This window comes from Limanda limanda, chromosome 3 (assembly GCF_963576545.1).
Source record: "Limanda limanda chromosome 3, fLimLim1.1, whole genome shotgun sequence".
NCBI lineage: Eukaryota > Metazoa > Chordata > Actinopteri > Pleuronectiformes > Pleuronectidae > Limanda > Limanda limanda.
The window spans coordinates 23,760,423-23,784,571 of record NC_083638.1 but is presented as its reverse complement, the minus strand read 5'-3'; the positions used below and the strand labels follow the sequence as shown (position 1 = coordinate 23,784,571).

The window sequence follows — 24,149 nt, the reverse complement described above, 5'->3', positions numbered from 1 at the left end:
TCTCCTTTAGTGCCGTGCCATCGTGCTTTCAAAATAGTGCAATGACTGCGGCGAGGATGACTGATGCAGATTGTTATTCCTCAGCAAACAATCTTGCTTTTGTTACTCATCCCAGTGATTGTACGATAAATTACAGAGCTGAAAAAGAGCCAGGGTCTCTCAGGTTGTGTTACAGAAACGACTCTGTCTCTTTCTTCAGCTTGATGGGGGAAGACCGTGGGTTTTCTCAGAGGATGGATTACGATTCTGTACTTTGCAGGATCAGCAGCAGAGGTGTGTAGGAGAGAGATCTGACGCTACTGCCTTCCGTATCATACAAACTGTTAACATGCTCCCCAGTACAGTCAGATCTAACTCCTCTTTCTATACAGAGCAGAATACATTTAAAATTCTCGGTAAAACAAGTTATTATCAATACAGATAAATTCAAGAATTACATTTGCAGCCTTCTTGAAAAAAGCGGTCCACTTGATGGTCCAGGCCTTAATTTTGTGTAACTGGTTGTATATGTGACACAGTGGGTGACTGAGTTTGTGTTGTTTTGTTAGAGCTGATTTATTTTTCAACACTTTCTCTGTGTTTCAGAGAAATTCAAACACCTTCGTGACCTGACATGTTTGAAAAGCCATTTCAACCTGAGAAGGAAATCAATGTTCTCCTATGTTTTCAGTAAAGCTGTGAGGAATAGGCGCCGATGCTGACCGTGACATAACGGAAATAAATAAAATCAAGCTCTATATATTTAGCTTTATAAAAACCTAAAGAAAAGATTTGCTGTTGTCAACTAATTGTCAACATCCCTCAACAGAAAATGTTGAGGGTGTCAATATATCTGAAAAGCGATTTAAAATTGAGTTATTGTAAAACCATGTGAGATCTTCGATTCTACATTTTTTATAATAAATGATGTATATTTTAAAATAGGGTAATAGATATGAAATTCAAAGGAAAAACTTTTGAAAATGAGTAGTGTTGATGTTAGAGTTAATTAAAAGCCCAGCACTGTGGATATTAAATTCCAATTATTAATAATTATTGATCATACAGGTAGATTCTGACAGCTTCTCTTTGTTTTTAATACAACAATGAACTTCACATAATTGAGACAGAAATATCTTGATCTCTCTGTTGGCTTTGAGTGGCGTTTTATTTTCTTCCCGGTGTCATTTGGCCGTCGACCACTAAACTCTACCAGAGATGTTTGTTTCAGGTGTTCAATAAATAATGAGGGTCGATGTTTGAATGTCCTTATCGGACTGTTTCTTTACTTAACTGACATGCTGCACAATGCTGGGTGCTATATTACAGCTTCACTGTGGGACTCATCTGATCAGCACGTTATGGTGCCTGACCTTTGGAGGATGCACTTGACGCTATAGACTTCAACACGTGTTTGTGTGTGTGTGGTTTGGTGCATCAAGTGGGATAAATCACAGGAGCTGGTACAACACATGGTTGATAAAATCAAGCAAACGCAAGCTTTTGCCTGAGGCTGAACCGGTGAGTAATAGACCCCCCCCCTCCCCCAAAATGATTTCAGATGATGTGCCTTTCTTGAAATCTGTGCATGCATGGATCACACACCTCAAACTGAAATATTTGCACGCTGTAATGACATGTTACGAGTATTGACATGAAATTGGTGTCTTGTAAAGCGGCGGTTTAACAAGGAAGGGCCTCTCGGTTTGAACTGTCTAAAGATGGACTCCTGAATAACCCTGGGAGCACAGTGAGTGATGTGTGTGTTAGTGCGGGGACAGTGCGGTGCGGCCGAGCGAGGGCGGAAGCAGATGTGCGTGAGAGAGATTCAGAGCTGTGGCACGATCACAGGGTGCCTTTGTCTGGCCGTGGAGAGAGTGTTGAATTAAAGGCTGTTAACACTAGTCTGCGCAGTCATATGCTAATGCCTCGTACTCTTAGAATAAATAAATTATGGTCCAGAAAACACATCTGAGTCCCTGCTTGAAATTCCTCATGCAACACAGACAGTGCACAAGAAAGATGCAGAAAGTGTCAGAGAGAGAGAGAGAGAGAGAGAGAGAGAGAGAGAGAGAGGGAGAGAGAGAGAGAGAGAGAGAGAGAGAGAGAAAGAGAGAGAGAGTGGTTGCAGTAGAGAAAAGGGGGGGTGGCAATGAACAGAAATAGCATAGAAGGAATATCAAAGAGGCAAGACAAAGGGGAATCTCTATAACCTTTGTTCCTTTTTTTTTTTGCTTGAAGCTTCGCTCTCACCGCCGCTGTATAGGTGATGCTGCAAGAGAGATAATGAGAGATAGATTGGACTAAGAGGTAGAGAGCGAGATTTGGACGGAGGAGGCGGAGGGGAGGGGGGATTTAAAGGGCAAGAAACGGAGGGAGATTTAGATAGAGCCCCTACAGAGGCAGCGCAGAGCAGGAGCAGAGGCGGTGGATGGGAGAAGAGGAGAGAAGAGAGGAGCGCACACATGGAAGAGAGGAGAACGGCTGTTTCATGTGCTCGGCGTGCATGACGGAGGAGTGCGGTCGCTCTGTCTGGATTGTTGGGCATCTCCGGCCCCACAGCTACAGAGGACATACACGAAGAAACACAGGCAGGCTGGGGGGGATTTAGGGCTGTGTGCAGAGGATGAGCAGACGATGTGGGCTCTCTGGCTGTGATCGCTGTCCTCAGACCCCCGTATAGCTTCTCATACTGGTGCTCTTGCAGGCCATTAGCCTCCCAGTTGAGGCACCAGCGAGTGATTGATACAGAATGAGCTCCAAGCTGTCCTCCGACTGGATTCCTTACAGGTACTGTACCACATTCCTGGGAACACACTGGGAAAGGGCTCGGTGTTCATCTTTTGAAGCAGTGTGTGTGTGTGTGTGTGTGTGTGTGTGTGTGTGTGTGTGTGTGTCTGTCTGAGCGGGTGTTCAGTTGAATGTGCGTCTGACGAGGTGATCAGACTGATAATTGGCACAATAAGAGCAAAAAGTGGATTTGTGGAATTTGGCTTAGTGTTCTTGTTTCTTACTATGACAAATTAATCGCGTGCACATATATTATAATAAAAAATATCAAAAATGTATATGATGCAAAAGTAAATCACAGGATTTCAGCTGCATATCGCAATCTGGTTAAATTTTGTATTTATTTTTCCTTTATAATTTATTACACTGTTCATTTGTCAAACTGTCTATAATATACGCTGGGTTATCAGATTCAAAAGTTGAAATGTCATATAAGTGCATGTTTTCATTTGCTTCTGGGTAAAGTCTCTGAGGAAGTTCCTGCCTTGGAGGGTTAGCTGTGTTTGATACGTGCACGTCTGCATCCATGTGACGTTTATTCGATCAGGCTGAGAAAGTCCTCTTGGCGATATCGTCAACTGAAAGAAACATCCTTTTGTAAAGGACAGAAATCGCACTTTTTAAAGCCTCTTGCTGTCAAACCTATATCTGCTCTCATCCTTTCCCTAACCCTGCTGCCCTTACCTCTGATTGAATACGGCATCGCCATGGTTTCCCCGCTTACTTTGATGCCATTGGCTCGCGGTTGCTACAAGTTACAGTTGCAATTCCAACATATTTCTGAATTAGTCTTCATCGAGACAGCGGGGTTTCAGTGATCTGTGCAGGAATTTATTTGAATCTTCTGGAAACCACTGATCTGCAGGAGTCACCTTTTAAAGTGACCAGCACAATGATTCCTTACCGGTGCAGTCGGGGGGTGCACAAATAATGCTGGGCAGCACAAATGGGTCATTTATCACTGTTAGTTTCCGACCTTGTCCATCGATGCCATGTTGGTGTGAAGGCTGTGGCAGAGAGAGTGGAGAGAGTGGAGCTTTCTCAACAAGCAGGTTTTCTCATCCTGAGAAGCTGCCATGAAAAATGCATGGGGCTCTGTGCTGAGTTGGGAGAGTCAGCTGCACTGTGCAGCTCTCCTCTCTCATTAAGGGTAAACAGAGCGTGCATTCACAGAGATGATCAAAATGAAGAAAAACATTTCTCACAAACACAGAGATCCAAAAGGAATTAGCAGCTGCAGTGGTTCTTCTCTGTGGGGAGCACATTTGCCGGATTATTATTTCAGCAGCTGATGATCTCGAGTTCTGTATTTTTCCAGGACTGAACAGGAGTCGTAATTGACAAAAATAAATTGTGAAAATAATACTTTTGCGAAAAATCAACCAACAATTAATTAACTTTTTCAGAAAAAAGGATGAGGTCGATTAACATTTATTTTCCATAATCTCTAAAATGGTTCTTATGATGTCACATTGTGCCAATAACTTTACACACAAAGTCAGGGTCTGTCTCTGCTCATCAGCATAATTCTCTCAAATTGCAGCAAGCTGGTGAGAATTCATTAGGTTTTTGGGGGTGTTGTTTGTTGTCTGTTATTTTTCCAGTGTTGCCAAGAACTGCTGCAAAATCCTCAGATCCTCAAATGATTGTCACACGAATAAACCCTGTGATGCATACAAAACTATTTTAAACGTGTGAAGGGCAGTGTCAGTGGCTGATGACAGGCTCCACCTAGCTCTGCCAAATCCACTTGTGACTCGCTGAGTTGATTGACATTATTTGCTGTAACCAATTTAACATTTTAATTATTTTAGTTCCATTCATTCTTATAATCAAATCTAAATCACTCCTGAATGTCACAGCATCATGTGGGCCAAGTAGTATTTGGATAGTTCCTATTAGGCAGCACAACTCAATTTATTCTTAAAATGTAATCAAAACAAATGATTTAAAAATGGTAGGAATAGAAATTTTGAAAAAATATCGTAAAATCTTTTACCCCTGACAGGACACGATTTGACATAGACACATAATATGAATCAGAATCAGAATTCTTTTATTTGCCAAGTATTTTTGCACATACAGGAAATTGCCTTGGTGTCATTGGTGCACTGAACATAAAACAACAATATAAAAACAACAATATAGAACAAAATAGAATAAATATATACAGTAACAGAGTTATGGGCACGTGCTAAGGTGAGTAGGGTGGCAGTAAACAGAATTAAATACTAAAAACAAACACAGAAGTGCGCACCAACACACCGAGGCATGCAGATTACAGATGCACCAATTCTGATTTTCTTTCTAAGAACGATCGTTGACAGCATACACAAAAGAAATTCTAACTTTTATTTAACGATTAAAGTATTAATAAAAATATAGTTCTTTAACCTTGTTCTGATTTTGTGTGCTTTTTTAAAGGAATCATAAACCTAAAAAGCTTTTGTTTGGGCACACAGCCATCGAGATCTGCTGCTTAAAGCTGTTCACTGTTCGTTGCACAGCCATTTCCACAAGTCGTTGGGTCTGGATACGTCTAAATCAATGGTTGTAGGAATCTCATGTGCATGTGTACGTCTGAAACTGTCGGGGGGGGGGATTGATTATGGTGTCATCGAGTGTAAATTTACTTGTACACAATCAGTTTACTTACACAGATTGTCTGGTTACCGGTCCTGACGTATCAGGCTGAAAGTGGCCAATTCTGGTCCCCTTGACTGTTAATTACACAAACGACCCTGTAGGTCGTACGTGCAGTAAGCAATTACAAACTATCATTTTAATTTGTTGTTAGGTGACGTCTCGTGGGCGTCCTAATCATGATGAGAGCAAAGGACGGCATTAAATGCAACGTATGAAGAGCGGTCGAGTTCATGGTCGGAGGAGGTTGAGGTGGACGGGAGACAAGAGTTGGCACTTTCACAGAGAGGATCCTGCATAGAATGAAAAATGCATCTGCTAAACCACGTGTCAAGCATTGTAACCATGACAACGAAGCTCCTCTAACATAAAGAATGACTTAATTTAGCCCCAAACGCGCTCTTTTCCATAACTTAACAAATCAGCCTTTATGCATGAATCCAACCAACCCAGGATTATTATGGTTACCTGCAACCACCTATCAGTGTGTTGCAGGGCAAGTGTGAGCAGACACGCCCCACACTCCCCTCAATAATGAGCTGTTTGACCTCCACTGAATCGGTCTCTGTTTGTGTCATTATCTTCCTGTGTGATGCCTATTCACGCACTCACTTGCTCTGATTGCAGACACTGAGTGCTTTGTTTGTCTGTGTGTCTGACAGAGAGGGGGAGGTAAATATGTTTCATTGCGTTGTGTGGGCCCAGGTCATCAAACGACAGTCAGACACGCAGGTTAATAGTCACTGACTGGTTTTAACAGGCTGTAGCTGCAGAGCTGACTGTCAACTGTCACTGTGACAAACAAAACCTCTTTATTTATAACTCACTGTGCATTTCCTTCGGTTAAATGAGCCGCCAGATAAACGTAAATGGAAATGCATTTTGCTTAAACTAAATTTTAAGTGTCAGCCCTATTATCTTTAGACAAATTGTGCAATCAACCTGCATTTATTATTCATGAAAGGTTTATAATTGTTTATTCTTTATAAAGTGTGACTCCAAATTTCGCAAGATGGCAGAGTTCTTGTTATTTTGGCTTCATGTCTGGATGGCGGGAGGAAGTGGAGACGCGTCGTCCCTCTTTAAACACACACACACATCTCAGAGGGAAACATACGTAAAATACGACATCTGTACATTAACAACACATAGAAAACCCCATGAAGCAGAACATTATTGTCCTTACAAAACAAATCAATTGCAGTCACAAGAGTGCGGAAAAAAACAACAACCTAATTTTCTCGCTCTTCATACATCAGCACAAACCTCTCATCTGGAGGAAAGCTCTCATTGGCCTCTAATCAGAAAACCACTGTGGTCTCTGAGGGGTCTCTGAGAAGCCCGGCCACACAAGCTAAAAGAACAATCAGCGGGTTTCCACAATGGTTCTGAGCTCCGGCGGATGTAGGAAACATCCAGACAAATGCTAGTGCTGTTGTTAATGATCAATGTATCTATCCACCTCTAGTAAAAAGCTGTTTGTTTAGAGAAAATGCTTGATCATCACAGGGACCTATCAGGTGCAATACTTGATGCTTAGAGTGGATCAAATCTGTGCGTTGTTGTAAAAAGACAAAAAAACCTGACTTTGTTCTACAACCATGAAAATATCAAAGTAGCACAAAAGCACAAGGAAAATGTGGAAAGTGCTGTTTCCGGCAAGGAGACGTCATTTAACAATATTACTGAGGAAAACCGGCATCTGTCAGAATTTAACTGTGTTTGCGGAATTCACGTCACAAATAAATTCCTAATCTGATTGTTTTTGTGTTGTCTTGCTCGTCCTATATTCTCAATTTGTTGTTTTTTTGTAGCAAGATTACACAAAAAAATACTTTTTACTACGACACTTGATGGACAGGATCTTTCTGCTTTAGGAAAGAAAACCTACAAGTTTGTTGTGGATCCTGAACTGGGTGAAGACATTTTTTCAACTGGTGGTTTTGGACCTTTTCTCAGATTCTGCAGGGAATAATTCAAGGATCTTGAAATGAGTTTGTGAAATTTGATGCCGTTTTAAATGAAGAATTCAAGAAGACTGTTGGGCCTTGGCAGAGTTGAGCTCTCTGAGTGGCATTCTGTTTTCATATTAGAAATAATTATCCCTCTATGGCATAATATGTTCTAATATTACTACATGCTTATACTCATAGCCTGAGTTTTTCCAGTCCTGTGTAATTACTATAATATTTGTCCCTTTAAGTTAATGTTTTCTTATTTAAATGTTATAAATGCTGCACTGGAAATATTTCTGGTATTTATTTCTGTAAATTTCTGCTTTACCGGTCACTTGAGGTATTCTCGTGTTGGAGAGGGAATCGGAGGTCAAGCTGAAATCATTCCGACATTCATTGTTTGTGCTACACTGAACATCAGGCATCTGCTCGGGCCACGGACATCGTGTCTGTGTGCAGGACGTGCACCACCAAATCAAATGATGTTCGAGTCAATACTCGTGTTCTTGTCAAGAAAGATATTAGCCAGTAACGTTTTCTCAGCGAAGCAACGTCAGAGAATCCTCTTTGCAGCCTGACATCCCGTGTGCATGGTGTTGTGTAGTAAATTGTGTACGATCCTGCTGGGACACAGAGTTGTCTGCAATGTTTCCTTCCATGTTTCTTTTGTGACACACAAACAGGATAACTGGGGGAAAACACACTTATTAGAGCTCACAGCATAAACACTGCAGCTCCCAATGAAGTCGCATGATCTAGTTTGTGGTGATACGCAGCACACATCGAATCCCGTCTCTTCACACCAACAGTGGCACATGCTCCAGTACAGTTTTTACAATGGGTCACAGAACATAACTGGAACCATACTGAGCACACGGATTGCAGAGAGATGCATGGTTGAGTCTGAGACATTTCTGTGGACCTGTATGATCCTTTTTTTTAAATCCGGGTGCTGTTCTCAGCGTAGGAAGAAAGGAAGTATAAAAAGAAACAGCTGCTTTTCTGGCAACAATGGCTGAACACTTAACACTCTGAATGTCAAGTCAACTTGTGAATTGTTGTTGATACAGCCCCGAATCCTAAATGTGTCCGCACAGTCTGTGCAGCATATGACACCCAGCGTCCTCACAGCCTCTGTCTCGGTGCTTTTGTTGCGCCAGACGCTGCTGCCCATGTGTTCACTCAGACTCTCACTGAAGACTTCTCAAGAGCGTGAGCCATGAATTCAAATAAAAGCTGTGACAGGTTTGTTCTCTGCAGTTTAACTTTATCCCTGCACACGCACTTCCAGTCTCTCTGGGCTTATATGATGTCGACTTTGCACAGTCTGAGCTGCGACACTTTTTTTTAAAGCGAATGCAAATTAACTTCCAATGGACTGTCAAACATTTCAAAACCCATAATCTACTGCTGGGAAAACCGAGATGAATCCTGGGGTACCGAGGACAGACAGAGACGTCTCAGTGTGAGGACGAGTTTGTCTGTGTGCAGAGAGGGAGACAAAGACAGAACTTCTTTAACTCACCAATTGAAACCAAGATTCCCTCAAACTGCTCCTCCTCTGTCTCTAATGTTTTTTTCCCCAAGGACCCGATTACATCAGTTGTACATTATGCTCAAGTAAGGTCTCTGATTAGTTAAGTGGCAGCTTTGTAAGAGTCTGCCTGGTTCTTATTATAGAAGGAAAGCTATATCTATCAAAGTACACATGTTCTCATTAGACTGTTTCACTGCCCGATGAGCTACCGGGAGAAATAATAAAAATAAGAAGCTATGACGCTGTTATCTCAGTGTGTCTGTTCCCTTTTTTTTAAATGGAGGGATGCATTTTTATTGTTGAGTCTGTCGCCTTGCTGTAAAGTGTGTATGTTCTTTTGTGTGTATTTAATTAATTTATAGATGATTCTGTGTATTTGAATCAATATTCAATTAAACTGAATTTAATCAGAGTTGGAGCATGTGGACACGAGGTGAATGAGGGAACTGGATTAGTGACTGGCCGTGATATAATTACATCCGTACACAACTATAAGTGTCAAGCTATGGAGCAGATAAACGCACGTGTCACATTAATCCTTTTTGGAATTTACCTCAAAATAACAAACAAGAGTATCTTTGCCAATACATTAAATCATTCTTTAGTTATAGTTAACAATGATAATGATAGTATATGGAATAAGTATAGTAATCGTTATCATTGAATTATAAAATATCAATTTCAGTTATTTTTATCCTCAAATATTTAAGATGTTTAACAATTTATTGCTTTTTGTATTTTTCATATATTATCTCTATATATTTTATATTATTTTGTTTTCATATTGGAAGCCTGTTCAGCACTTTGGTGAACTGTGATTGTTTTAAACGTCCTTTATAAATAAACCTTGACTTGTTTTTGTTTGAAACAAATGTGTTGTTTCCTGCAGTGCACAACAATCTTCAGCACCATATATATAATGGTAATGACTTTAAAATAGTGTTTAATTTTCTGTTACAGTGTCAGAGTGTAGGAGCTGAATTAACAAAAGCAGTTTGGAAAATCGTATTATTATATTCTAATCATCATAAACATCTGAGGAGAACTTTCTTTGCTCTTTTCTTTGCAGCACTTTAGACGATGAGGGCACCAACCTCCGGCAGCAGAAACTGGACAGACAGGTACGTCATTCGTTTTCTGTTCCTCTCGCATTAAGGATAACAGACAAAATCAATTATTATAAATTGTCCGTTTTGTTATTGACTTCAACTTTTGTTTGCTTCATCGTGGTCCCACACATGTAGAGCCAGGAAGTAAAGTAAAGACTCAAGTTCATTATATCCAAAAACAATACAATACAACAACAATGTACAGCAAATCAGTATGAACACATACTTTTAAGACAATATTTTAGATAATGAACAATGCTTTACAGTGCTTTCCCTCCTTTGCATACTGTAGTCATGTTTTGTTCCTCACTGTATCTGCTTTTAGTTATCAGCAGGAACTGGTACCTAGAAATTATAAAAGTGTTGCACCTCATAGCAAATAATAAATGATTAATAAAGTAAATTGAAAAAATGTAAAATGACCTAAATAAATATGGGTGAACACAGTCTTCAGGTTGAACATTTTCAGTTGTTCTCTCAGCGCAGTGAAAGGTCTGTTTCTGGTGTAGATGAATCATGTGAATGGAGTATTGAAGTCAACATACTTGATCAAATGCTCCTGCAGCCTTTTCCTAATTAGTCAATAATGCGACTCCAAGTCATCCGTCACATACAACTAAACTGTCACCCACACTTTAATGGATGAGGAATACTTTTTATAACCTAGTTACTCACTTGACCTATGGCTGCTGCGGAAAGCAATATCTTTAGGCATGTAAACTCTATAAAACAAGCTATAATTGATGGATTGCCTTATTAATTACAAGTAAGTCGATGAACGTTTGGATTAATGACTCGAGGCATGCTAATGTTATTGCCCCTTAATTCTTCTCTTCTCTCTCAATTGAAGACTCACACAGAGTTTAAATTACACCGTGATGCAAACACAGAACATCTTTTATTGGTTGTAACTCATTTGCACAGAGATGTAGAATAAATCCATGCACTGTGTTAATGCACCTACACTGTGTTTTGCTAGCAGCCACTGGCCTTCAACCTCCTGGTAAAGATGTGCGCTCTGGAGAACATACTCTGCTGCCTGACTTCTCCACTAATAGAAACCTTCAATATTTGATGAGCTCTGGTTTGAAGACATGCACAGTTAGACAGTTCCTCCAAATGAATAGCTATATCCGTCCTTGGGACAAAGTGGTTTGGACAGCACGTCCGCCGACGTCTTCAGATTGGCTTAACAGCGTTGTCTGGGACTGTGTTATTGCTGCTGCTTTAAAAACCCAAACTCGGCGAGAGACTGCACTGTGAAGAAAATATGTAAAGCCTCATAAGAGATTATCACAAGACGAGTGTTTTGTATTACGCATCATGTTCGACGAGTTACATCTTTCACAAGAAGCCTCTCACAGCTGCTACATATTTTATTACACATAATTGAGGTGATCTTAAACAATTAGCATCTACATTATTACATCATCATAAAGTGAGGTAATCATGTTTTCATTCCTTATAGCACTTTGTGGAGCACATTCCAGCACCCAGGCCACGACATCCCCCTAAATTAAATCAAGCTGCACCAAATTGCAAACACTCATAGATATGTCGTTTTTTCAATTAAGATCCATTTCAATATTCCCTGTGTCTTAAAACTACTTAAATGAATCCTGGATCTGCCCATTTGTCCTGAGCCAAACCAAAATGGGTTCTTACAATAACAAGAGGATGTAACTTCTTTGGCACTGTGTCTTCATTATGTGTCTGTTCCCCTCCGACAGCGAGCGCTCCTGGAACAAAAGCAGAAGAAGAAGAGGCAGGAGCCTCTGATGGTCCAGTCCAACGTGGACGGGAGGTCTCGCGCTCGCCGCACCAAACAGAGCGAGGAGCAGGCTCCGCTGGTGGAGTCCTACCTCAGCAGCAACAGCAGCACCATCTACCATGGTGAGAAACCCTGTGCTGCTCCGAGGAATCACAGACTGAGGGTTTATGGATTGAGCAAATAGCTGCTTGTTTGATCAGCCTGTTTGGAGGAGATGTTTGTTGTGTGCCCGAAGAGATAAGAAATTTTAATCTGAACTACAAGAACAACAGTTACCAAACAATGTGTAATAAAAAAAAACAACAACAATATTTCTCTTTTAATTAAGCCCGTGCAGAACCATTACAATATTCTGTACCAGCGGCAGAACAAGGATTTTTCTATATCGGGGCCAAAATATACACAGAGAGGCCAATTATATGTCCAACATCCGTGCACAATTCCCAATTCAGTAAGGTGCACATTTAGGTCATTCCTTGTTTACTGCTAGTTCTGCAGCTTTGATTCAAAGACTCACATCCTTGAATATATTTAGAAAATTGTACCTGCACATTATGTACACCAGAAAAAAACACAGAAATAAAATTTAGTAAGCAAGTAATTAGTAAGTGACAATTTTTTTTTTCTGTTTAAAAATAAAAAAGACAGGACAGGAGCACTTCAGCGGCCAATCAGAGTTCAGCTGTCCCGGGATCCGCCCCTGCTGTACAATCTATTGCAGTTAGGGTTATGTTGTTATGACTGGGATTGATGAGGTTGTCTTATCTGCTGACAGAGAAAACACAGATGAATTCCTCATCTCTGAGGGACACTTCCTGTTCTCCAGGCCCTGAGCTGTCACATTCCAGACACAGAGAAGATCAAATGTGTTAATGTTTTGAAGGAAAAGAAAAAACTAACATTTTAGCTCTGCAGGAAATGGTTTCTTAGTTATTTTTTAGTGAACCAATATTTATGCTGACATGTTGCTGACATATGTTACGCTCATGTACATTGCAATTCAAAATTATTTCAGTTTAAATTGATCTCAACCTTGTTTTCCATATTTCTTCCCTCTTTATGTCCGTCCTGTGTGTGCGCTGCTGGTCGTCTCCATCCCTGTGTTCAGTGCAAGAGGCTGAACAGGAGGAGGTGAAGGTGATGGCAGACCCGCAGCCGCCTCGCTCGGCCAAAAAAGGCAGGGCATCGGCCAGCTCCACTCCGCAGACAGGCAGCGACAAGAAGGAGAGAAAGGGAAAGCACAAAGGTCAGTGCGTGGGTATTAAGACAAGCGGCTTGTCAGACAAAGTGAGAGAATAGATGGAGCTGACATGAACGGACAGGCGCTAGAAGAGGAGACTGACAGGTTGAATTAGAGAGGAGGAGGTCAGAAAGGTAAAAAATCATGAAAACTCAAAGGACAGAAGATGTTTGAACTGTATCTAATTCAGTTCAATATTTATAGTCGAAACACGCCGAAAGCATTTTGTATTTATTGCCTGCAATATTAGGATAGTGAGAAGTTTTCAAACATATTGTTCTTGGTTTTTAATGCCTTCATGTTAAACCACAGATAAGCCGACTAAGTCATTGGAGGCGTCCACAGTGTGAAAGACAAGAGGCCAGATCTCTCTATAATCCAGCTGCTGCAACCGTCTGTTCAAGCCTTCCTTGCAGTCTGTAGATAACACATCTATTCAAGTCACATCTGGCAACAAACCCAGCTGCTGAGACTGGCCTCTTAGCCACCGCTGGGGTGTCCCGCCTGTCAGAGCTCAACTGTCTGTAATGATGAACGACAGTCTGAGTGCTGCCGGCCTGCTGACACACCACAAGTGCACAGATAAATCAGTCTGTAGATGGAAGAAGAAAAAACTTTCAACTATGTTTTACAAAGATATGATTTGTTACCTTTCAACATGTACTTTTTTTACACTTTCAACAATTGTATAGGGAGTAATTCATGGTTCTAGATGAAAACTAGCCTCAACAGAGTAAATACCTCCACTTGAGACCAACATTACCCAAATGAAACCACATTTATATTCACAAGATCCAGATTTTTATTTGTATCTGCACCAAAATGCACACATTCATAATTATCAGACCTCTAAATATGCCATTTTTCATCAAGATCCATGAATTGTTCTCTTAAATGTTGAAAAATGTCCCTATCCTAATTGAAAGGTGCTTTAACGACTGTCATTTGATCAATTTAGAGTGCACGCTCCTCTTTCTATTTCATTTGTTCCAGAATAAAATTTAGAAAGTAAATGGGATTCCTCTGGCGTAAAAGATTAACCAGGCCCATAGCATAAAACTCCCTGCTGATGGATCCGTCTGCCTGCCTGACTCTTTCACCCTCTCATTCTCTTAAGCAAGAAAACACTGTTTCAGGAGATTGATTTTACTAAGCTACAGTCACACAAAAAAAACCTCTAACTGCATTACAAATACAGAATAGATGAGTTTTACTCAAGGAATAATTCAAGCTGCTCCGTCTGGAATTAAATATCAAACACCAGACTGATTCAACTCTATTAATTCGAGATTGAAAAATAACAACCCAAATCTAAATGAAAAAGACCGACTGCCCTCTTCCAGCTTCCAACGGCTGTAGAATGTCAGTTTGCAGTATTTCTCTCCTCCACTATGTTTATTCTGTTTTTGCACAAATATAATTTATGTCTGGAGCAGCAGGGACATAATGTTCTATCCTCTTTATACATTAGAGGGTAATTAAATGGTAAAAGACAGGAAAAACAAGAACTTGAGACAAAAGATCAGAGCTCAGAACATGAGCACTATTTATTTGATTTGTTGTTCTCTCTTGATTAGGTTTGACCTAGCTGAGAGTTATTTTGAGGCATTGAGTGCATGTTAAGGTGAAGATACTGATCGTTCGACAGTTGTGCAGATTCTATTCTGACGCAGTGTGTTCTTGTGGCTCTGCAGCAAGCGATGGCCTGGCGTCCCAGATGGACGACGCTCAGGTCCAGATCCTGACAGTGGGCCACTCGGCTGCGGAGGACACAGACGGAGAGCCGGTCATGAGCTGCACTCAGTCGCAGAGTAAACAGGACCTGCGCGTCACGATGCTCAAGAAAGGTACCGTCCCTGTCTGTCAGTACGTCGCCGGCGCGGCACGGCAATGATTCTGTATTCCACGACACTCTGGTCCACTGTGGAGGTTGTGCTGGCAGGATGGTGTCTCGTGTTAGAACTTGAAACTACAAATAAAAAAACCATTTTAAAACCCAGTGTCTGAATGATGCCGAAATATTTGTCTGGAGACAGAATTTGTATCACTTAAGGAGTATTAGCGTCGCTGTAAACACAATATTACTACTACATTCTGTTTTATCCCTGCACTTCCTCAGCCAGTGGACAGAGGCGATGTGTTTTTGGTCTGTTGGTTCGTCCCATCGCACGATATCTCACAAACAGCCTGAGAGAATCTTCCCAAATGTAGTACAAACCTTTACTTAAACTCAAGGATGGTTTAATCTTATCTTATTGTCTAACCCAAGAATAATTTAAAATAGGGTAAAAAGGGTCGGTTAGAGTCATGTATCAACTGCTTGGCTTTGGCTAGTCAGAGGCCTTTTGAACATGATATCTCAAATATGCCTCAAGGGAATTTCTTCAAATGTTGACCAGGCATAGAACTACAGGGCTTAAGATTTAGATGGACAATTGTAAATCATATTTGTTGTGGATTCACTGACTGGTGTTGTGTGACTCTTTTATACAACCAGTATGCATCAAGTATTATATTTAGATTTTTAGTGCCCATGCTATTAACACAGCTTCTTTTGTCTCATTGTTAAAACCATTGAGGACATCATGTACCTTCAGTGTTTCACACAATCTATTCACTGCCAAGACTCACTCACCACTGGGAAACTGTATCACCGACATTTACCCAAAAGTCAGGATCCATTGGAAGTCAGATACGTAATGTCTTCATGCAAATGCTAACAAGTAAGAAATAGTACAAGTTTTCTGTGATACCACAGGAAAGAAAACAATCTCCGGGGGAAATCTGGTTTTACTTATCGTTTAATTGAAACATGGTAACCAGTTCCACACACAAACATGAGGCATAAGTTATTTAATTCAGAGTGTGAAGATGTTTTTGTTCTAAAAAAAACCAATGGGGATGAAGTGGGAATGAGTTCCTTTTAAAAGCTGCATTTTTTATTGCAACATGTGATGTAACCAGTTGCAGCAATAACAAATCCTTTCTCTCTTTCTCTCTCTCTCTCTCTTTTGCTCTGTGAAGGCATATCCAGCAGTATGAATTTCGATGAAGAGGAGGACGATGAAGATGAAATCAGCTCCAGTTCCTCGCAGCTCAACAGCAACACCAGACCAGGCTCTGCCACAAGCAGGAAGTCATGCAAGGTGAAACTTCACCTCCATTCTTTGCGTGACTTGTTTTTATCCTGCTCCTTTATATGTGAATAACAAGTGAGAAAACAGAGGTTCCACTTTGTCACTCAGCTGGACTCTCCAAAGCAAATTACCATTGTGATGCAAATAACACGCAGTTGTTTATCTACAGACTATTCTGGAAGTATTTTGGGGCTTTTGCTGTTCCTGGCCTGTCATTTATTAACCACGCAGATGACTAAAAGTAGTTTTGCCTGGTGTGTTATAGTGTGGGTGGTACAGTGTGCAGGTGGTGGAACACTAATCTCATACAGACACTGTTTTTACCTCTCACGGTTTGAAAAGGAAGAAAGAGGTCATTTGGTTTAAAGATTCAAACACGAAGCAAAGAGTTTTTCAGAAGCACTTTGCATGTTCTCAGGGAATAAGGCTGATTGAGAAATCGGAATTACATTGGAAAATTGTGTTAAGTATTGTATGTTGTATTTTGACACTGTCAGTATTGATACATTTTGAAGTCTGCCAAGGAGTTTTTATCAGCATTTGTTTGTCTGTCTGTTAATTAGCTGGATTATGCAAAGAAACTAGGAGGGAGAACCCCAAAGCTTGTTGTAATGATACGGTTTGAGTCAGTAAAGAAGCCAATGAAATTTGGATCCAGGATTTATTTAAAACTTTATTAAACATTGTGAGATAGGGTGTTGGTACTGATGCATTTTTATTGATCTAGCAAATCTACTCTATGAATATTTAATCTCTTAATCCTGGTTCAGCTTGGGTCTTTCTGTGAGGAGTTTGCCTGTTCTCTACGTGTCTGTGGGGGTTTTCCATAGCTTCCTACCACAGTCTAAACACGTGCAGATTGGAGACTCTAAATTGACTGGAGGTGTGAATGGTTGATTGTCTGTGTATGTTGGTCCTATGATACACTGGTGACCTGTCCAGGGTGTACCCGACCTCTCCCATCCTCTCTGCAGCTTGCCCAAGTACAAAATGTCGGCTGAAACACTACAGATAACAACCGTTTTCTTTGCTCCTCATTCCACTCCCATCAACTACATCTCTGGTCCTTATTTTAGACAGTGTGCGCTAATTCTCTCAGTCCCGGTGGACGATTTGATCCTCAGACTCATTACTCTCCTCTAATGAAAGTCAACTCTGATGCATCACTCGCCACGAGGGGTCTTGAGCTGTGTGGTGTATGTTCTCCTGCAGGAGGTGGCCTCAGCACCCACTCCTCCCGTCAGCGAGCCTGCCATCGATGTCGACGACCTTGAGGAGTTTTCTCTGCGACCTGCTCCCCAGGGGGTCCGAGTGAAGTGCAGAATCACCAGAGACAAGAAGGGCATGGACAGAGGCATGTATCCCACCTACTACCTGCATCTGGAGAGGGAGGACGGCAAGAAGGTGAGATGGGTCACTGAGCAGAAACAATGCTACTTTAAACATCCTAATTTACCTGAACACATGTACAGTATGAGGTATTAAACTCAGATATTCAAATATTATCTCACATATATATTTTAATGAAACAGAGACCTTAACCGCAGACATACAGTATCTGTTTTTTCATCTGCAGAACATTATTTTAAAGAGATTTTCTCGTTTAAAGCCAAGTGTGTCCAAATGCACTGATGTGGGTAACACTGAAGCTTGTTTGTTTCACCTGCGACTCCTTTTGATGTTTCTGTTGCTAAAAGGTTGTTTTGGGGTGGTTTTCCCTCTCTGTTTTCGAGGGTTAAGAACGGAGGATTTCACACCTTGTTAAGCCCAATGAGGCAAATTAGGATTTGTGATTATGGGCTATATAAATTAAATTTGATTGACTGATTGATTGATTCCTTGCTCGGCTCGTCACAGGTGTTTCTTTTAGCCGGCCGGAAGAGGAAAAAGAGTAAGACGTCAAATTACCTCATCTCCATCGACCCCACTGATCTGTCCAGAGGTGGAGAGAGCTTCATCGGTAAACTGAGGTAAGACCTCTCAGGCCTCGGCACATCGCTCTAGGGAGTATGTGCACTGAGAAACTGTATATAAATCTGAAGTGTTGAACATGAGTTCTTATCTGTCAGATCTACAATAACTATTGTATTTGTAGAAAACATTTTGCCCTCTGTACGATCAAAATTGCCACAATATCCGTCCAAAAATATATTTTTTAACGTGACGTCTATTCAGCCAATCATAATTGGCACACTGGGCAGCGATTCAGTGGCGGAGCTTGAACCATGTTTTTTTTTACCATGTGGCAGAATACACGTTTGTCTAAATGTTTTTACGAATGTTTTGTTTATTTAAAAACAATCTATTTTATACAATTTAAGTTACTGGTACGATACTTCGATTTTTCCAATCTTGCAACGCTGTTATTATATTATTATTAAAATCTAATATATTAGATATCTAATCTTCCGATTTCAATACATTTGCATTTGTAAATAACTAGAAAACATTGTAAATCTAGACCAATTCCCTCATTTATAAACTCTTATGAACCCTGTGAAAAATTGTGTCATCAACACTTTCCAGTAACGTTCACAAAACTGTGACTGCAGCTGCAGAGGAATGAGTCAAGAACAAATCAGCATCTATCTGCTAATTTGTAAACAGTCAACAAGCAGAACTTGAACAGGATTATATTAAAATTCACATAGGACACGATTTAGTAGACAAGCGCAATGTCTACCACTCCTTTTTTCAGGAATGAAAATGTTTTATTTTCATGATTGTATGAACCTTGTACTTTTATATCTCCCTCATAAATATATATTAGCTGTACATTTAATGTTTCGGATTGGCAGGAAGTGAGTGGCCACATAATCCTTGGAAACAGCCTCAGGGTTGTGTTAGTGGCTCCATGGAAACTCCTCAGAGTTTAATCAAATATGGCTGTGTGCAGCCTTTAATCTTCAGAGCCGGCCTGACAGTCGGTCGATTCGCTGCTCGAACCTTTGCAATCAGAATCCCACCTGAATGATGGAGATCTAAATTTAAATCAGCACTGACCTTTCCTCCAGTCATTCTCAACTTCTTGAGGGTCCTGGTCTAATACAGTTACGGCCTAAAAAGAGGTATTCAGTCAACTGTTTGTAAATAATGACATGTGACAATTCTTCATTCAAATTTCTGGAAACAAATTTTTAATTGCATCGATTTTACCCGTAGCTTTGCCTGACGCATGATGAAACCAGTTCGCCAGTTGGCTGTTTTTTCCCGACATTGTTTGTGTAGGTCTCTTAATGGATCAGGCTTATTCTGTGTAACGTGAATAAAACGTTCATACATTACCTCATCTGTGAACATGATGTGCGCCTGAATCGTGTTAGGGAAATTTTCTTTTGTAATGGTGGTGAATTCCAATGATCCTACGCTGCTTCAGGTCATCAAACTAGGTATTTTGTTATTGTTTTGACTGAGAGACCCCTTGTGGCCAAAGTTACATAATGTATGTTTAAAGCTGCACCTTGAAAAACAACTCTCTGACATTACTATTTATTTGTAGTTGTAACGTAGCAGTTAATACTATAACATTATAATGCTTTTTGTGTTCATGTGTCTTTCACCTAAGACACACACATTTTAAGTGTTATGCTTTCTCTGCAGGTCTAACCTCATGGGAACCAAGTTTACCGTGTACGACAGCGGTCTGAACCCGATGAAGAGCACCACCAGCCTGGAAGCGAGTAATCTGCGTCAAGAACTCGCAGCCATTTGCTATGTGAGTTGGTCAAAGCACTTCTCAAGTTGGACAGATTGTGCTGAAGACACACGTTATCTAAGACAAATATAATACTGTATATTATATGATACGTGATATTACATTAATCCACCTCTCACAAAAAATAATAAACTATAAATATATATATTTTTAAACTATTCAATCAAATCTATAACATTTTGCTGTATCATTCACTAGATTAACCTAATTACTTTTCTTTCCAAAACTACCTTACGAATCAGGATTGGACCATAACTCACACATTTAATACATATAGTCTTTACTATAAATATGATATGAATCTGGATATAGATGCAGATGCTTCTTATCATTTTAGTTAAGTTTCTTTTTCTCTTCTTCCTATTTGAATTCAAAAATATAAAGATATAGATCTACAGCTATAAAGAGAAAGAGAAGTTGTCCTACTACAGTTTTTAATGTATGTTTGTATTTTTGTCAAGTGAACTGTTGAATAAGGCCTCACCAATAATCAATGGAAATGTGTCATTTATTTCATGTGATGCATTTTCAGATGTGACACTAATGATATTTAATATAATAGTAAAATATAGAGTATGTTTTAACATTTGTCGAACACTCTCACAGTTTATGATTTCTTCGATCTAGGAAACCAATGTCTTAGGATTCAAAGGACCTCGCAAAATGAGCGTCATAATTCCTGGAATGAACATGGACCATGAGAGAGTTTCTATTCGCCCACGAAATGTACGTGATTCCTAATTCCCACCCACTCAACCTCTTCTAATAGGTTAGTAATTGATCGGATATGTATGACGTCCGCGTTTCAAGTTGTTCTCTTTGTCGTCGTCCCAGGACCACGAGTCCCTGCTGGCCAGGTGGCAGAACAAGAACACAGAGAGCGTGATCGAACTCCACAACAAGACGCCCGTGTGGAACGACGACACACAATCCTACGTGCTCAACTTCCATGGCAGAGTCACTCAGGCCTCCGTCAAGAATTTCCAAATCATTCACGACAATGACCGTGAGTTCCAGACCTACAGTATATTCACTGATTTAATGTGCAATCCGGTACAAAGGTTCATACTTTCATTATTACTGTAGATCGGAGGGGGAAGTAGAAACTAAAAAGTATTATTAATTTTTTTAGACAAAAGATGATAAATGATGAGTGTGATACTGTTATATGAATGAAAAGATGACTGTATAATCCTATTAATAAATTTAATCAAAATTAGCTAATTATAAACTTTTCCTCCATATTTTCACTGTATTAACGCCTATGATTGTTTAATGATTCCGCCTGTCTTTATTTAATATTGAATACATTTGTTCTTCATGATGAAAGGGGGGGGAAACATTTTTTTAAAGGGGCATAATGAGACATTTGTGTCCTTGTTCTCCTCTGCAGCTGACTATATTGTGATGCAGTTTGGCCGTGTGGCAGAAGACGTCTTCACCATGGACTATAACTACCCCATGTGTGCCCTGCAAGCCTTTGCCATCGCCCTCTCCAGCTTCGACAGCAAGTTGGCCTGTGAATAGATCCCACCCCGACGTCCGGAGGAGAACTGCTCCATCTGTGCTCTAAACAAGGGCTGTTAATGTATCCCTGGGCTGGGAGCGGATCCCTGAGATCTTCAGACCACCCCAGTGCGTTGGAAGTCCTGCATTCCCCAAAATGCTCCACAGGACTCAAGTTGCGTATGTCTGTGTGTGTGTGTGTGTCTGTGTGTGTGTGTGTGTGTGTATGTGCGTGTGCGTTGGGGTGTTGGAGGGTTGGGGAGTTGGTACGGGGGGAGACAGAATGGTCTCGGCCAGTGGAAGAAGACAAGCACAAAGAGAATTCCACTTGCAAAATCAAATCCAGTTGTTTTGATAACTATAGTCATTTTGTACTGTAACGGCAGTATAGGAAAAAAAAACACTGTTCTTCATGTAGTAGTGAGAGAAATCTAACATTTCGTCATCTGTAAATTATCACTAACAGCTTCACATCTGTACGTTTTAAAAGTTGACTGGGTTTTACGTTGTTTGCCACACGGGGAAAAAAAAAACACTTCCTCAAGCATGAATACTGATCACATAGTTACTCAGTTACAAAAAGAACATGCATGTCACGATATTTATTTTGTTATTTATGTATTTATTTACATGTTCATTTTAAGTTGTGTTGTCATTTGCATCTGCAGTATTGGCTCCACGGAGCTGCAAGCACATAAATTAGCATCTCGCGAAGTAATATCTCTTGTATCCACACATAACAATTGGCGACTTTGGACATGAACAGGGCAAAGGGCAGACTAAGCTGAGCAGCATATAGGAGATTGTGCCAGTGTCATGTATGTGATTGTATAGGACGACGGTGCACTTTACTTTGAGGTCTGTTGTGGATGAGATATAACTGTACATACATTATTGTGCCTTTGAAGACTAAGTTCAGTGTTACGCTGCAGCCGTGAACTCAGCTGAGCTCGATCTGGTCTCTGCGATTCCTGCTTCTCCGAAACATGCATTGGAAAATATTTCTCTGTAGCTACTTTAAATCAAGACTCCTATTGCGAAAAATCCATTCAGACTGATTAAAAATCGAGGGGTTGAAAAACCCTCCAGAAGATGATGATCCTCAGTGCAAGCACATTTGTAATTGACCGTGAATCTTTAAATTATATTTTCCGCCCTCAGCACAGATTTAAGAAGTGATAAATCATTTTCATTGTGCACACACACATCTCAGTTGTTATTTGTTTTATTTGCTCCCCTGTAGTGGAGCGTGGTACATTCCTGGCGGTAAGTTCTTATCACACGTTTATCGCTGTTCACATTTTTACTTCAGATATTATTCCTGTTTGCTCCTCACGGGGGCAGTATACTTTCTCAAATATATGATGGTATTTTGTATTCTATGACCGTTGGGGGGGGGGAAAAAGAAGATGATGAATGAAGGCAACGAACAATCTCTGATACCGCTCTTGTTACTGTGGTTTATGAGGAAATCTTTATCAAATGTGCTATTCTTGTACTCGGCTGTGTTCTAACTATTTTAAATTTCTATTTTAAAATCGTTAATACTCTTGCTGTAAAGTCTGCTTTTCATACATGTGTCCAGGAGCCAAACGTTCGCTCACTTTCTGTTTTTAGTGCTTTCGTTGTAATGTACAGTGAACGGTGTACAATCTACTGTGGTGGTATAGACACAGTTATTTGATCATGGCAAAAAAAATTAAACTTGAGTAAGTCAAAACATGTGTTCTGTTTTTTCCAAGAGAAACTAAAAGAAAGGAAGTAGTAATCAGGGGGGGTTCATAACCTATACTGCAGCCAGCCACAAGGGGGCGATCGAGAAACTAAAGCCTCAATTTTCTTCTCTGATTTCTGCTGTTCATTTTTGTCCAATCAGAGAGAGGCCTCTGACCATAGGGTTAATGAAGTCACAAGCAGAAGAGGTGACATTTTATTTAAAAAAAACATCATTCAGCAGTTAAAAAACATAGCTCATGATGAATTAAAGCTCTCCATCCACCCTTCCATCATCTATATAACTATATATAAGCTATATATAGTTTTCCTTCGAGGGCTGCCCCCCTGCAGAGCCAATCAAAGCTGATCCTGGTTCTCAGGGTGTCTCACATGTTGAAACAAACAACTACTCATACCCACATTCAATTTAGAGTCGCCAGTCAACCTGACCTGCGTCTCTGTGGCCTCCAGGTGCTCCAGTTTCCTGCCAGCTGTCACCCTTACTTAAAATTATAAACGACCTTATTGTCTTGCAATATGATCTGGTTGTTTTGCACAAACTACCATTGGCTGGAGAAGAGGTCTCATCGGTCAAATAAGTCAAAAGTCCTCTCTAGCGGGTGCAGGGTTTTTAAAACAGGATCACTATCTGTACTTGACTTTGGAGTAACAATGTTCAAAATCAATTTTGGAAGGAAAAGGACGTATAATGAGCTGTGTGCAACTGGTATTGTTGTATTCTCTTTTAATTTTGTGCTTTTTCTGGTTAACTGATACACAGCCATGGGTTCGATTCCGTCCTCGCCCTTTGCCGTGAGTCTTCCATACTCTGTCCTCATTTCTCAGTTCTGCTGTCATGCTAACAAAATAAATAAATAAAATATCTTTAAAATAAAATGCAGAAAGAAGAAGATACATCTTTATATGAAACAAGTCAAACTGCTGCTTTGCCCTGAGTGGTGGATACTTTATTAAAACCATACTGGAATCAGAACAGAATGTATATTTATAATAACTTACATGTTAAAATCTTAAGAACCTTTATGTGAAT

General features: G+C 40.2%; 1 protein-coding gene across 1 annotated transcript; it reads left to right on the top strand.

Moving 5' to 3' along the window:
- Positions 1 to 2,731: 2,731 nt before the first annotated feature.
- Positions 2,732 to 21,403, top strand: tub (TUB bipartite transcription factor). Its single transcript, XM_061068739.1, has 12 exons — positions 2,732 to 2,769; positions 9,974 to 10,025; positions 11,744 to 11,906; positions 12,893 to 13,034; positions 14,723 to 14,871; positions 16,049 to 16,170; positions 17,374 to 17,565; positions 18,019 to 18,131; positions 19,762 to 19,876; positions 20,504 to 20,602; positions 20,711 to 20,882; positions 21,270 to 21,403. The coding sequence occupies exons 1-12, from the start codon at positions 2,732 to 2,734 to the stop codon at positions 21,401 to 21,403; spliced, it is 1,491 nt and encodes a 496-aa protein (XP_060924722.1).
- The last annotated feature ends 2,746 nt before the right edge of the window (positions 21,404 to 24,149 follow it).